This window comes from Salmo trutta, chromosome 6 (assembly GCF_901001165.1).
Source record: "Salmo trutta chromosome 6, fSalTru1.1, whole genome shotgun sequence".
NCBI classification, from domain to species: Eukaryota; Metazoa; Chordata; class Actinopteri; order Salmoniformes; family Salmonidae; genus Salmo; species Salmo trutta.
In genome coordinates this window covers 39,185,539-39,202,306 of record NC_042962.1, presented here as the reverse complement: position 1 = coordinate 39,202,306, position 16,768 = coordinate 39,185,539, and the positions used below count along the sequence as shown (strand labels likewise).

The 16,768-nt window shown below is 44.3% G+C and overlaps 1 protein-coding gene across 1 annotated transcript; it reads right to left on the bottom strand.

The window, feature by feature from the left end:
• Nucleotides 1-447: 447 nt before the first annotated feature.
• On the bottom strand, nucleotides 448-15,926 carry LOC115195908 (insulin receptor substrate 2). The gene is made up of 3 exons (XM_029756253.1): nucleotides 13,010-15,926; nucleotides 12,243-12,745; nucleotides 448-2,130 (listed from the first exon to the last, which is right to left on the bottom strand). Exons 1-3 carry the CDS (start codon nucleotides 15,694-15,696, stop codon nucleotides 2,126-2,128), a joined length of 3,195 nt encoding a protein of 1,064 aa, XP_029612113.1. The 5' UTR covers nucleotides 15,697-15,926; the 3' UTR covers nucleotides 448-2,125.
• Nucleotides 15,927-16,768: the final 842 nt, after the last annotated feature.

Genomic DNA, 16,768 nt, shown 5'->3' with positions numbered 1-16,768 from the left:
CTGCTAATTTTAAATTTGTTACAAGCCGTGTTTCGTTAAAGCCCATTTATTTTTGTTACAAGCCGTGTTTCGTTAAAGCCTGTGTAAAGTTCATTTGTTTCAATGTACCGGTAGGCACCTGCGGCTTATAGACATGTGTGGCTTATTTATGTTCAAAGTAATATTTTTTTTTTAGGTGCGCTTAATATTCAGGTGCGCTTAATAGTCCGGAAATTACGGTACTCAGACACCTGGAATATCCTGATGGGAGGGAGGGTTCTCTCATTTCATTTCAACCCATTACATGAGTTTGTCCACTGAGTCCCAAATGCCACCTTATTTCCTACATAGTGCACTACTTTTGACCAGAGCCCTCAAAAGTAGTACACCACATAGAAAATAGGATGCCATTTGAGACAAAAACAAAACTGTTAGTTGGTGATACTGACTAATACAATTAAAATTCTCTTTAGAGCATCACAATCAACAGTTTTTATGAAGTATGTACAATGGAAGACATGTTCAATCTGTGCCATCTCAAAATAGTCAGCAAAATAGTTTCCTTTGTTCATTTGGTTACAAACTAAGTTAATGTGTTTCGCTATTGAATATGCCATATGAGTAAAGTGTTGTCAACAAGGCAAAGATAACTAAATATACTGAAGGTAATTCTCTTTTTAAATATTATAGGGGTAAAGGCATACATTACAATCCAAAAACATCTCATTTTCAAAAATATTTTCTTTACATTGTTTAGTAATTTCATTGCAACATGACAAAATGTATCTTCAAAATCAACATCCTATTTCAGATCAATTCTTATGTACATAATCTACACAAAAAATAATTTGCAGAGAAAATACTTCATAAGTGTAGTACATATTAAATAATACAGTTTGATAAATGTCTCCCCCTCCCACTTAATTTTCAATGGTCGTTTCTACTACATTCAGATGTGTCTCTAGTGTGTTACAATCTAACGAGTTGTGAGAAATGTGTGAGAACTGGGTAGTATTCATTAGGGCACCAAACATTTATAAGTCCAAGTAGTCTTCCCTTGTTTCAGTCCATTTTCTTCCGTTTGGTGCCTAATGAACAGGACCCTGGCACTATGTACTCCTCGTGCTTACAGCAGCAGTGATGGTGGCAATCCCCATGACCCCAAAATCGTGTTGTTCTACCCCCAAAACTAAATAATTGAGATGTTCTATCATGTAATCAGGTTACAACTAGGGATTATGGGTAATGCATTGCAAATACAGTAAATGCCTGGGTTAGTTGAGGTTCTGACTACTACTAGGAAGTATCTTTGCATCCTTACTACATTAATGTACTTTAATATGTATTTCTCACCTCATAACTGGAACTAGTAATAAATACTCTTAAATAGTATCATATAGCATGAAATTAGAATTAAGAAAATACTTTAATATCAGAAGAATAAATCAGATTGTCTTTGTTGTGCCTTACAAATACAACCACAGTAAAGACAGTAAGGCTTTGGGTTGGTTTTTATTAAATATTCCAAAATAAATACAACCTAAATATATCTATACATTACTCAGTATGTGGCCTTGCTCTTTCTGAGGTAGGGATTGGATTATTTTAAATGGTTTGTTAGCGAATGTGTTACTGAAACGATGATGGTGTCTGTTTTTACACACGCAAACTTCGACTCATGTAAGTAAATAAATAATATATGCGTACTGTGTGTGTGTGTTGCGGGGGGGGTTGTTGACTAATCTTTTGAGGAGGGTGTAAGTACACGTACTGTGCCTTACGTGTCCTGTCTTGTGGGTCAACAGACAGGCTACTCACAGTCCACGAGATAAAACCAGAGGGAAAATTCAAAACAAATAAACAGAGCCAGAAATATGGCCTCTAGACACATACAGAGGTCCCCCATATACAGGAGCCTCTGGCCCCATCTCCTTTTTAGTACAGAGTCTCTGGGACAGTACCAGTGTTAGGATTCCCGTTCATGGGCGAGGGAGTTAGTCATGGCGGGGGTGTTTGTTGGGTCACATGAGGCACAGCCTTACTTCTCGAGTTCATTTACAGCAGCAGGTTGTCTCGGCCACCCCCAATGTATGACTGTCCATCTCAGAGCATGAATGATGATGCCTTGGCTCGTCCACTGTCCTGTTCAGTCTTGGGGGGGGGGGGTAAAGAAAGAAAGAAAGAAAGAAAGAAAGAAAGGAGAGAAGAGCACGTTAAGGCTCATTGCATTACATAGCGCTTTGAGTCAATACAGACTGCAATTAGCTTAGAAATTCTTGGATCTCTTAGATTTCCTATGATTAGTCAGTCAAGCTACCTCAAATTAGGGTTCTTAGTTACCACAAACAACTCTTATAGACCAAAAATCCCATGCTTATATCTGACATTTGGAGAGAGATAGATGTAAAACAGCCTCCTGTTACCATTCATTCCATCCTCGGAGAAATTAAAATTGAGCCTGTTTGTGTGTCACAACAACACACTCCGAATTATAGATGTAGGATCTTAATATTTGATCAGTCTTTTGTTGCTGAGGAATTTCCTGCGCAACTATAATCCACATTTCCTGTTACTGCAGGATTATTCTCCTGCTGTAGCAAACTGACTCAAATTAAGATCCTGTAGCTGTTGGGGGAAAAAAGCTAGACAACCGGAACAGCAAGTGTGCGTTGCACCACGCTCGCTCGCACACGCACACACGACTAGAGGGAGTCCAACCGCAACTGATTTGATTGTGCCGGGTTCAAACTTTCTGCGCTGTGTTCCAAAAAAAACCACAGCGAGTGGCTGTGTGACTTGCACCCATTCTCTCTCTCTCTCCTCCCTGCTGGAGCAACCACCACATAACATCAACAGTGTTTATTGCGCTGTCCGCGTTGCAGAAACTGCAATATTTGAAACTACAGCCATTTGTGACTGAAAAAGTCTGTTACCGAAATCCCTCATTTGTTTAGGAAAAACATTCCTTATTCCCTCAACCCTTGCTCTCTTTACATAACACATGTATGCATCGCATGCATGTGACCAATAGGGCCTGACCTATAGCATATTATAATCACATCAATAAAATTAAAAAACTCCGAAACACGTGACGCAAAAATGGATGCAGAGGACTTGACAAATAAACTTGAAAATGGGGGAATGTTTAGGTTGCTAAGGAGGTAAAGGGGAAGTCAGACGTTTGGAATAAATTTGACTAGTTATGGAAAATACTGGAGATCAAGAAAAATAAGGTAAGGAGCAAGCACTGCGTGCATATTATGTGTGCCAATTGCCAAACAGGTGCTGTTAGACTACAATATAATTTCTCTGACCGTTTGGAACAATGTAAACAACACAAAATAAATTACAAGCATACCAGAGTCTTTTTTTGTTGTAAAGCCTTTATTACAGCAAAGTCTAAAACCAGTTGCATTCCTTAGTGAATGCAATTTCCAAAATGCATGTTTATTTCTTGTTTATGCTAATTATTCAAGAGTCACTTTGCTATTTTATTTTAAAACTAAAGGGTTGATTGTATTTTAAATCATGAATGACTTCTATGCTGTGTGATGACATGAATGAATTAATGATTGATACATTACTGTAGCTTATATACTGTAATTATTGAAATATAGGCCTAAGTAAGTTATGGTATTAAGACTAAACAGGAGGCACTTAGGCCTACAGCTCGATGGTGGCTATACAAGGTTGCTATACTAAGCCAACTAATGACAATGAGATTACTTATTATAATAATGATTATCATAACAATTAGGAGATCAACTAAAAGGAGGGTTATTATTATTATTATTATTATTATAGCTCAGTGGGGCGATGCGTTTGGGACGCTATCACACCAAGCAAGCAGCAGCAGCTTTGTAGGGGCTGAGGAGGGAGGTGGGGGGTTAGGAGTACTGCAGTACTGTGGAGCTCCTCTATGCCATCTGGGTCTTCCAGAAATGGTCCCGGCCAGCGGTGATGGGGGCTTAGAGAGCAGAGCAGGAGAGCAGAGTGGCCCTGCAAACCGTATTACAGAGGGCACGGTTGGGGCAGAAGGCCTTGTACCTCACTGCAAAGGCTCTGATATGTTGCTGTTCAGTGATTGTACACCTTATAGACTGCTTATTCTCATATAATACACATGCCACTATGGTGGACTTCGTCAGTTTACAATACCAAAACTGAACTGCAGTGCAGCTAACTACTAAAGGAAATTTATGAATGGTTTTAGAAGATGGTGTGTGTTTATGTGAGTCTAAGGCAGAGAGAGAGACAGATTGAGAGTGTGTATGCACACACCCTTTCATCCCACCTCCATAACGAGCAACCTGGACACGGCGGCGGTGTCTAATCCCCAGCCACACACAGTGTGTAATCTCATCTCTAACTCTAACCCTGGCTGCAGCTGCTGAGGCTAAATGTAAGGGAGTGCTGCCTGGCGACGCCTGCCGCGTGGGTTATCTGGAGCCGGGAACATCCTGGCCTAGTTTAGTCACCGTGTCACAGCGTCTGCACTGCAACCGCCACCTGCTGGAAACTCCGACGCAGCAGTGCGTGTGTTTGGAGGGGATGTTTGTGTGTGATACTAAACGGAGTGCAAAAGAGAGAAACTGAAAAGAGCGGTAACACAGAGTAAGCAAAACAAAAAAACTACAAGAAAAGGAGAGAAAAGAACACCAAAAGAGGAAAGAGAGAACAGGAAAAGAGCAGGAAAGAGAGAGAGAGAAAATAAGCCCAAGGAAAAGAGCGGGAGCAGAGAGAGAGACAAATCAAGCGAGGAGAGGGAGGGTCGAACTGCCTCTCTCAATTTCTTTTGAAATGAAAGCAGAGCCTCATTGAGCATGCTCCCTGACTTCTACTCTCAGAGCGATAGAGAGAAAGTAAAAGTGGTGGGGAGGGGAGCGTGTTGTGCAAGAACAAAACACGTAACACACACACACTTGGCCTGGCCCAGAGCGAAAATAATCTGCATCTGGCGTGCGTGATGTTCCACTATTCTACTGTATTGGGTGTTTTAAACCAAAAGCAGCACTGACAAATGCTGATGATGATCTTTGATCACATCCGATTCAACACGCAATCTGGAGATGAAGAACAATCTGATTCACGGATAGGAAGGATATCTGAGAGAGCTGTGCTAGAGTGTGAGTTACTGGCTACGGCTTCATCCCCCCCACCTCACCCCCCATCCCCCTCCCCAGGTTGATGGACATTAGACTGGCCCCTGGGCTGCACCTGCAGCAGCAAGACAGACAGGTCTGCATTACAACGGATAGTGGTGCGAACGTGGCGAAGGCCGCTCAAATCAACAAATGGACCCGACTGCAATGTTTTGGACATTGTCTGCACCTGGCCATTGGTCAGTAACCTTGTCAATAGTGTATATTGAAGGGATTGGTTAGATGAAACTAAATGTGCATTTTTTTCCATCAACTGATTAAGTTAAATATTACATTTGTACGTAACTAAAGGGATTAATGTTATTTTAACATTTTATTAAAATCTCTTGATTTCTCTTAGAGAGAGTGGGGAGAAACAAACGGGTGGATCGAGCAATTGGAGTGTGTAAGAAAGTGGTAGGTGCCTTTTCCTATTCATGGAAAAAGAAGAGAGACCTGGCAGTTGCTCAAAAAGAACCAAACCTACCCCAGCACAAGTTGGTGACAGAGTCGCCTACCAGGTGGGGATCAAGTCAAAAGATGGTGCAAAGTGTACTGGAGCAGGAGAAAGCCATTTCACAGGTCTTGTCCAGTGACAAGAAGACCCGGCACTTAGCTCCCACCTATACAGATATAGATGTTCTTGCGTCCATCAACCAGGCATTGACCCAACTCCTAGAATTCACAGATGCTCTGTCAGGTGAGTCTTATGTCAGTGTGTCTTAGCTGAAGCCAGTACTCAATGCAGAGGTCATGAAACCTGATGATGGTGAAACAGAGCTCACCCAAACCATCAAACCGATAGTCATGGACTATCTGAATGACAAATATGATGACCTAGCCACAGATGACCTCCTGGACATAGCCTCGTTGGTCGACCCTCAGTTTAAAACACATTACATCAAAGAGGAGAAGGTGGGCCACATAAAAGCAAGAGCTGTCTCAGAGATGGTCAATGAGGGACATGAAAACCCAAGCCCAGCACAGGGAGATGTTGTTGCTGCTTCACCAAAACTACCAGCTAAAAAGAGAAAGTCACTGGGCAGTTTTTTCAAAAAGCCATGCTCCATCACCACAGGTCTTACTGAAATCCAGCTGGTAGAAAAGGAACAGCTGCTACCTTCAGTCTCCTGATGCTGAGAGTGAAACCAATCCACTGGACTGGTGGAAGATCCACCAAAAAAAAATGTTCCCAAAGTCAGCCACCTGGCAAAGTGCTACCTGTGCATTCTTTCTTGCTTGTAAGACAACTACCCCAACTTCAACTGTGATGTGCCATTACGCTAACAGTTATAATGCATATTGACTTGCACTATTTTATTTTGTATTTTTTAAATGTCTTACTCATGACTTGTAACGGTTTACAGCTTTAAAAAAAAGTGTGTTAAAATGTTATTTGTGAGTTCTACTTCTGAAAATAAATAAGAAACATTAAAGCCTTTGGTTTGTTCAGGAATTCTTGAGTCTGAAGCAGATATGAACCTTTAAAACATTATTTGATTAATATCGTGATAATTATTGTTATTGAATTTAAAAAAATTGATAGATAGTGATAATTTATTTTCCATATGCCCAGCCCTAGTGTGCAGTCACTAATGTATAGTAGTGGGTGGTGCTAGCCTGCCTTGACTGGCGTGCAAGGCACTGTCCAGTACTCACCAGTGACTGCTGCTCTTGTGCTGTGTCCCAAATGGCACCCTATTCTCTATGTAGTGCACTACTTTTGACAGGGCCCATTGCACTCTGTCAAAAAGTAGTGTATCATATAGGGTGTAATTTGGGACAGAGCAACGTGTGTGCTACATGCTTGTGGTCCATCGGTAATGAGGTGGAGGTAGTGGGGGTGGAGGAGGGGACAAAGGTGGGGGTTGACGGGGAGATAGTGGTGCACGGCAGGTGCAATACACCCCCTTCCTCCCAGATGCAGAGCCATCTGCCACCACTCAAGAAGAGTTTGCAGTTTTCACCGCGCACTGCTCATAGGAGCACTCAGTCCCCTCTCAAGGAGGCCCAAGTGTGTGTCCGCACGTGTGTGTGTGTGTGTGTCCGCACACAAAAACACTCTGGGTGTTTACCCTCGTTGCTGCCAGCCATTAGGGCAAAACACCTGACGTCAAATCACAGAGAGTGATGTCAAATGAGAGAGAGAGAGGGATTGAAAAACAAGACAGACCTGATCAGATAAAAGGCTATTAGTCTCCAGAGACGAAGAGACATCCCTAAACCTCTGCCTGCTACTTCTACTAATCTCTAAACACCTTGTTCACCTAGGATGAGTGCCCAGGTCATGGGGTTAGCTCACGTTAGCACACTCTCAGGTCATTGTGATAGGATTTACATTAGCATACATTAGTACACAGAGGTAAACAGAGTTGGTGCCCACGTGCCCTGGCCTGCCGATAAGGCAGGAAGTAAACAAACACAGTGACTGTCCTGTGACCTCTCTATTTATGCAACCAACTGTCGTCTAGATAATCGTGCAAAATATCTATCCATCAACAATGTCACCGCCGAGTCTCAAGTCCTTTGACTGATTGACAGTGACGGAGAGAGAAGAGGAAGTTCGGGAGTCTGTCTAAGGGGCGCCGTTTGTCCGAAAACAACCCGGTGGCATTCCAGGCAGACGCACATGGTGTCGGAGGATCTAAATACCTGGGATGGCTGAGTTGGTACTTTGTACCTAGCAAAACTGCCATGTCTCTCTCCCTCTCCTCCCACTCATTCATTGTGTGGCTTTGAAGATAAACCCTGTATTAGGCCTCTGACTAGCAAGAAGTCACCGAAGATATGTGGACACCTGCTCGTCGAACATCTCATTCCAAGATCATGGGCATTAATATGGAGTTGGTTCCCCTTTTGTTGCTAGAACAGCCTCCACTCTTCTGGGAAGGCTTTCCACTAGATGTTGGAACATTGTTGAGGGGACTTGCTTCCATTCAGCCACAAGAGCATTAGTGAGGTCGGGCACTGATGTTGGGAAATTAGGCCTGGCTCAAAGTCAGCATTCCAATTCATCCCAAAGGTGTTCGATGAGGTTTATGCAGGCCAGTCAAGTTCTTCCACAAGTTCTTTTTCCACATTTTGTTGTGTTACAGCATACATTTAAAATTGATTAAATTGAGATTTTGGGTCACTGGCCTATACCCAATAATGTCAAAATAGAATTGCTTATGGACATTTTTACAAATTAATAAAAGCTGAAATGTCTTGAGTCAATAAGTATTCATCCTCTTTGTTTCGGCAAAATGTGCATAAGAAGTCACATAATAAGTTGCATGGACTGTGAAATAATAGTGTTTAACATGATTTTTGAATGACTACCTCATCTCTCTACCCCACACATACAGATAATTGTAAGGCCCCTCAGTCGAGCAGTGAATTTCAAAACATAGATTGAAACACAAAGACCAAGGAGGTTTTCCAATGCCTCCAACACCCAGTCACTACAAAGATACCTGCACCCCTCCTAACTTGCCATAGAGGAAGAAAACTACTCAGGGATTTCACCATGAGGACAATGGTGACTTTAAAACAGTTACAGAGTTTAATGTCTGTGATAGGAGAAAACTGAGGATGGAATGTAGTTACTCCACAATACTAACCTAAATGACAGAGTGAAAAGAAGGACGCCTGCACAGAATACAAATATTTCAAAGCATGCATCTTAAAGTAAAACTGCTAAAAAAATTGGCAAAGAAATTAACTTTATGTCCTGAATACAAAGTGTTATGTTTGGGGCAACCCAACACAATATATCCCAGAGTACCACTCTTCATATTTTCAAGAATGGTGGTGGCTTCATAACATTATGGGTATTCTTATCATCAGCATGGACTAGGGAGTTTAGGATAATAATGTATGTTCAGTTGACCCGTCCCTCCCAGCAGCCTTTGCAACACAGACAGGAATTCAGAGCGTGACACCTCGTCATTGCCTGGCGTCTAGTAAACAACGAGCTCACTTGTTTTTCTGACCTGCGGAGTGACTAGTGACTAGCCAAATTCATGAAAGACATTGGCGTGGATGCCACCTCCAAGGGACCCGCACATGGATGAGGCCTCACACACAGAGAAACAGTCAGAAATGCTCTCGCTCTCTCTCTCAAACACACACAGTGTTTGATAAAAGTGCAAGCAACTAAAAAACCCTTACCTGTCAACATGTCTCCTGCACCTCAATGTTTAAAAGGTACAATGAGTGAATGACTGCCAAAACACTGACTCCGTGTGCCTTGCCCCTGAAACTGGAACATTGGTTTGTTTATAGCCACCACAGGGACTATTCTGGGCCAGAAAACTGACACCAGGACAGTCAGATGGACCTGGGATATGCCTTGGATGATTTAGTGATGTGTGCTTAGGGCTGCAGCATGTTTTATTGCCTGCCTGCCTGCCTTTCTGACTGAGGCATGGAAGGAACAGGCAGTGTATAAGGAACTGCCTAGTGCCGACGTGTCATAAAAACACTGACAAGATGTTCTAGCTTGCTTAGGCTGGATCCCTACATTGAGTACAGCATTCTCACAGCACTATCCTAAACAGATCGCTGAAGGAGTTGCATACAAGCTCTGCAGATGAGTATTTATGAATGAATAACGTGAAAAGTGTTATTATAGTAGATGTAACAGTACCAGTCAAAAGTTGACACACCTACTCATTCAAGGGTTTGTCTTTATTTTTACTATTTTCTACATTGTAGAATAATAGTGAGGACATCAAAACTATAAAATAACACATGGATTCATGTAGTAACCAATATATTTTAAATTTGAGATTCTTCAAAGTAGCCACCCTTTGCCTTCATGACAGCTTTGCACACTCTTGGCATTCTCTCAACCAGCTTCATGAGGTAGTCACCTGGAATGCATTTCAATTAAAACATGTGCCTTGTTAAAAGTTCATTTTGTGGAATTTCTTTCCTTCTTAATGCTTTTGAGCCAATCAGTGGTGTTGTGATAAGGTAGGGGTGGTATACAGAAGATAGCCCATAATGACAAGAACAGCTCAAATAAGCAAAGAGAAACGACAGTCCATCATTACTTTAAGACATGAAAGTCAGTCAATACGGAAAATTAAGAACTTTGAAAGTTTCTTCAAGTGCAGTCGCAAAAAACATCAGGAGCTATAATGAAACTGGCTCTCATGAGGACCGCCACAGGAAAGGAAGACCCAGAGTTACCTCTGCTGCAGAGGATACGTTCATTAGAGTTAACTGCACCTCAGATTGCAGCCCAAATAAATGCTTCAGAGTTCAAGTAACAGACACATCAACATCAACTGTTCAGAGGAGACTACGTGAATCAGGCCTTCATGGTTGAATTACTGCAAAGAATCCACTACTAAAGGACACCAATAAGAAGAAGGGACTTGCTGGGGTCAAGAAACATGAGCAATGGACATTAGACTGATGGAAATCTGTCCTTTGTTCTGATAAGTTCATATTTGCAATTTTTGGTTCCAACCTCTGTGTCTTTGTGAGATGCAGAGTAGGTGAATGGATGATCTCCGCATGTGTGGTACTGAAGAAGGTTAAACCAAGGCCTTATACCTTTTAAGGGGTTAATAAATTATGTTATGATAAACTGTAATCTGTGTGTGTGTTAAAACCTGTTTTGAGTGTTGTGACCTTCAGACATTATCAGAAGGCGTCTACATTCAGACTCCTCCTGTCTGGATCCCACCGTGGTTATCTGGTTTTCCGAGAACACAAAGCTGCGACAGACCTGATGAAACCAACCACCTGTCAGAAGATGCTTACACTTGTTCACATTGTTATGACTCTATACTTGTGATGAAACACCACATGACACGTGACTGGGGACTACCATAAGCTTCATAATAATGTAGCTTATGAAATTAAGAATGCAATGTTCTTTACCTCCTAACGTATTGCACAAGTTGACTGCAGGTATTTACTTAAAAAGTTGCTACAAATATTAACATTTATTTTTTTTTAAATTCGAAGAAATTGTTTAAACAGTATTAACGGTATTGAAAAACCATCCTGTGGCTATTTACAAATACCCTGGTATATGGTATACCGCCCAAGCCTAAAGGTGATGTATTAAACATGTAATACAATGATAATTGCTATTAAAACGTGCTTGTCAATAGGAGATCAATGTAAGTTTAATGTAAACAAGCCATTATAAATCGACATTAATCTATATTGACAGTATTTAGACCCTTCGTTCTTCACTGTCCATGTATACACTCCCCCTGCGCACTGTGCGTAATTTCAGTGTGTAAATCGATCAACCATATTCGCTCATGTGTCTTTTCTAATATAATTAGTATGACAGAGAATAAACACTTCTCACTTGTTTTCTAAAATGGCTGGTGCCCAAAATCAATTTTGTCCTGCAGTGTCACGGTGCCTACGTACCCACCCACCACTTGTTTACTTCAGTGGTTTCAAAAGTCCAACATTCATCACGCAGCAGGTCCGTTTTGAATTCATGTACCACCTACGTATCTTGGGTGGTAAACATTCGAAATTCAAGGGCGCCACAGCAAATAATCTCAATGTGTCCATTTCGAAATATGTTTTTCCCCTCATGTGTTTTTCATTATCTCGTCTATCGCAATACACATGGCAGAATAGCAAGCTGAACAGTAGTAGGAGGGGGCCTATGCTGCACTAACTGAAATAACATTCATTTTTAACTCATTGCCAGTCCTCCATTCAGGTTTTCCTCTCATGCAATATAAATCCGCTTATTGTTGTTGACAGTGACAGCACCCTCCAGTATAAATGAGTGAAGCCATAAACTAAAATGTCCATGATCACCATAGAGTTGGACACATTTTTCACCCCAAACATGCCATCAAAGCATAGTCTCTAAGGCAGCCAGTCAACAAGCATTTCAATTATTTTCTCTCATGTCTAAAAATGTGTTGATTTAATTATCATCATGTTTCTTCACATAAAGTATGGACAAAGTTGTTTTCAGCAACATTGCCATAAGTATATGACCACTGCAGACCTCTAACCCTACCTTTACAAACTCTGACCAGCCATAAAATGGGCAGCTAAAACCACACACACACACACACACACACACACACACACACACACACACACACACACACACACACACACACACACACACACACCACTCACCTGTGACAGTGACAGCCTCCTTGAACCCCAAACAGACGTATGGCGCGACGTGTAATCCATGGAGGGCTCCCTTGCAGCTGGTGGCCGGCTTAAAGCTAACCGTGGGCAGGTCTTCGCAACACGGTCCCTCCAGGTCCCTGTCCCTGTTCTCCATTAGGTTCAGGGCAATATAGTTCAGTCCATTCTGGAAGCCCGCAGAGGTCTCTCTACTCATGGGGCTGTCACATTCCTCGTCTGAGCCCTCGCTGCTCCGCACCGACAGGTTATCCACCGAGCTGTGGTGTTTGGCATTCCCATGGGCGAACGAGGGGAACACAGGGGTGACGGTAGCTGTAGAGGAGAAGGTTTCGGAGCTGTGCCGCCTGCGCCCATGAGGGTCGGCCCGGATCACCTTGGCGGCCTTGTCAGGATCCAGGGGGTTGACGGCGCCAAGGAGGAACACCCCAATGCCCACTGGGAGGCCCTTCTCACCCAGGGATAGCCTCTTCTCTCTGGCACTGGGGCTGAAGATAATAAACAGAGTTAATATGTATTACAATACATGGTCTATTACAAAACATCCATAGATGTGATATAGAAAATATTTTATACTTATCATGAACTCAATCCACTTGAACTCAATACACTTACAAACACAACAAAGTGCCTGCCGTGCCAGGGGAATCTATTAATCCTATTCATAGTTTGAGATGCTTTTCTATAACGAGCCAAATAACGTTGCTGAATAACATATTTATAACTGACATTATGGCTAGTCTTGAGTGTACCTTGCTGAGGTCTGAGGGACGAACTGGTGAGGAATGTTGGCCATTTCAAGTCCAAATGTCATCTCGGTGTACTCATCCTTGCCTCTCTTGGAATCCCTCTTCGATCGGAGATGGTACACTCCCTCCCCATCCAGACAAGGGCACAGGGATGACTCAGGGACCGTGTCCAACCGCCCGGCAGGGGTGTCTCCAGCCTTGGGTGAGTGCGAGACGATGTGGTGCAGGTTCACGTAGTCGGAGAGAGGGGAACTCGGCTGGCTGCCGATGGAGCCCAGAGACGACTCCTGGCTCTCATTGGATGCTGACGGGGAGGAGTACTTGGTGCTCTCACTGAAGTCTATGTTGATATACTCGCCCGGGCTCCTGGGTTCCCCGGGCAAGAGGTGCTCGTTCATGCTGGGCAGGATCCTAAAGCTGTCGAGAGACAGCCGGTTGGGTCGTCCCATCCTCCCCTGGTAGGACGTCAGGCTCTCAGTCCCCCAGCTCTGTCTGATGGCCGAGGGCACCGAGGAGTTGAGCGTGGCCGCATTGGTCATCACTGAGTAGTAGTCGTCTGACTCCCCACCTAGCGACTGATGGCCTTGGGGGCTCATCAGGACGTACTGGTCATCAGTGTCCCCCACCTCCTTGGAAGTCTGGTGGAGTTTGGTGGGGCACGGCAGGGAGTCTGCGGAGTAGATGGAAGGCTCACCACACGGAAGCTGCTCCAGGAAGTAGTCCGGGGGGGTCTGCGAGGTGGTGTAAGCAGCGTTGCTAGGGGACATGTTCATGTAAGTCGAGCGGCTGTCAGGGATTTCAATGGACGACTTGGAGCTGCACCACATCCTCATGTAGCCGCTGTCCTCCAAGGAGCCTCCGCTGCTGGGTGAGTTGGTCCGGTAGCCGCCCCCGTCCTGGTGGATTTGGGCCCAGGGGTTGATGATCTGCTTGGGAGCCGAGACACACATGGGGCTCATGGGCATGTAAGCGTCTGCCTTGCTGTTGTTTCCCCTGGGCGGCGCTGCCATCATAGGCATATAGCTATCGTCCCCTCCTTGGTTACCATTGGATTCGGGGTAGAACACCTTTGGGGAGGCGGAGATGGAGCTGTTCCTGGAGTGGTGCCCGCTGTTGGTGTAGTGGGCAGCCCACAATAGGGTGTACTCATCCAACGAGGCAGACGACAGCTGGGCGGGCACCCTCTGTTGGCGTGGTGTAGTGAGAGAGTATGTCCTCTTCCTGTACGCCTTCTCCGATGTCAGGCCCTCCTCCTGGCACGCCCGCTGTTGGTCATTCGTCCTGTCCATAATCATGTAGCCACACAGGTCGTTGGCCTCCCAGGAGGGGGGAATGCTGGAAAGGGAGTCGTGGGTGTCACTCCTGGTGAGGGGTAGGAGCCTGGAGGTGTCGCCTGGGCTGGAGCTGTACTCTTCGCATAGCATGAAGCTTGCGTCACTGAGGGAGCCTGAGATGGAGGCGCTGCAGCTGAAGGGGCGGTGGACCGCATCAGGGGTGGGGAGGGTCCCACTCATGGGAGAGAGGCAGATGGAACTGCAGACTGAGGGGGGGGAGTTGGAGACGGGCAAGGAGCGGCTGTGCTGGAGGCTGGACTCCAGTATCCGGCAGATGCGTCCGCTAGAGAGCGTATTGGACCGGCTCAGGGGGATCCGGTTGGAGAGGGAACTGGTGGGACTCCCGCTCATAGATATTGACATAGACACTGGCCTGACCATGCTGCCACCCCCCCCCTTAGCAGTCCTTATCCGACAGGATGTGAACTTGCTCATTGGGGATGTGGCCACTATGCTGTTTGTTCTCGACCTCCTCACCAACCCTGTCTGACTTGGGGGAAGATTATTCAAATTGCGTCTTGTGGGCACTGAAATGGGGTTGGTTCTAGCCGACTGACTCTTACTGCGAGGTCTGAATTCTGACAGCTCTTTCATGGCTTTCATCGCCTCCAGGATGGTTTCGTGGATGTTTTGCGCAACCACCGAGTCGTCAGCCTGCATCCAGAGCTCACCGGGGCCAGTGACAGCCGACCTACCAACCTCGATGAAGAAAAAGCTGTCAGAGTGGCCGCATCTCCGGATATTCATGAGCTGTAAACTGACAGCCGCAACCTCCGAGTTCAGTTTCACAAAGCTGATAGTCCGACTGGATAAGCACAGCCTAAACACCCCTATCAAATGTTTTGTTTGACCCAGTCCTCTGGACTTCATATTCACTTGCCATACCTCCTTGTAAAAGGCAGTGGTTGGCGTGATCACACCGTAATTCGCCTCCTCGAAACAGAAAAGAGAGGTGGAATTAGACGCGGGACTGTCATAGACTTTCCCCTCTTCGATCATATCCGACAACACTCGAAACCAGCTCTCCTGCTCCTGCTCGTTTTCGGCTGCCACTGCAAAGTATTCGTCCTTGGTGTAAAAGGCGATGAGGTGTTTGTGCTTAGAGTCAGCTCGCTTGTTTATGCAAAGACATGAGTTCAGCAGTATCACCCTTTTAGCAGCCGACTTGTTTTTCCACTTCTTCTCGCTCTCGTAGTATTCCAGCCGGGCAGGAAAGCTCTCGTTGGGTTCTCTCAACACGAAAAAACGTCTGTGTCCATGCTTCTGTTTCTTTAGATATCCACATTTCTTAATGTTATTACTATTATTGGTCACATTAGACAACATCTGTCCTCCACTCGTTGGAGGACTCGCCATTCTGATGCGCACGCTTCACTTACTTTTAGAGAAGTTGTTTGTGCTATTTTCCAAAGCACCGAAAAAACGAATGTAAATCCGCTTTACTTATTCCATTACCCGACACAGGTATTCCCACCCGCTGTCTGCAACAGTTAATCACCAAATAACACCACCGTGAATGCGCTAGAGAGAAAAACAACATGTGACGTTATTACATCCAGTTCTGGCTTGCAGTAAAAAGTAGAAGAAAACTAGTCATAAAAGGCGGCGCAACCTTGGAAAGACGTGCCTGTCAATCTGGCCAATTCTGCCCAACTCATTGGTGGAATGAACGAACAGCTGGTAAACGGGACCCGACTCACAGCAGCCATATCCTTCCCTTCTCGTTCTTTTAAACCCGCCTCATATATTACCCGTTTTTCCTTTCCTTATAGTACAGCAGATATCACTGTAACGTAGGGTAAATGTATCAAAATATCAAATTAACGCCTCCTTCCGCTACATTGTAACGATGTAATAACCGAGTAAGTGTCCAAATGCAGGCGTTCTACATAGCCGAAATAGGCTAGGTGTTGCCTCTTGCATTGCACTCTGATCATTTTGGTAGAGACGCGCATAGCCTTCAGAATCGGTGCATAATATAGAGGATTACATTTGTTTTAGTTTTTTTTGCTGTGGAAATACAATAGGCCTACCCTGTATAGTGTGGGAAACTGTGAATGTTTATTCTTTATCAAATGCACAATATGTAGCTGAGCACTATTCGTATTGTTGTGAGACTGCAGTGCATGTCATGGAGCGCCTCAATTGCTAAATAAGCATCACCCTACTTTTAAATAACCGTGCGTTATGATATATTTTGCGGCTTGGGTATTCCTTTCCCTGTCCAGCAGTGAACTGCGTATCCGACCTCTATATTCTTTCTACTTTCTACTCATGGTTCATCAACAAGCCTGCAATTTAAAGCATTTTATCTCCCAGATGGAACTGTGATAATTGTGTTTTTATGCACACATGCACATAGATAGTTTTTCAACAAAATCATTTAAATCGCTTGTCATACTGTGGGAATCACATTTAGGTTGGAGTA

Coding starts and splice junctions, on each gene's coding strand:
- LOC115195908 (XM_029756253.1), bottom strand. CDS start 15,696: ATGGCGAGTCCTCCAACGAGTGGAGGACAGATGTTGTCTAATGTGACC. Junction 12,746..13,009: donor GTCCCTCAGACCTCAGCAAG/GTACACTCAAGA, acceptor TATTATCTTCAG/CCCCAGTGCCAGAGAGAAGA.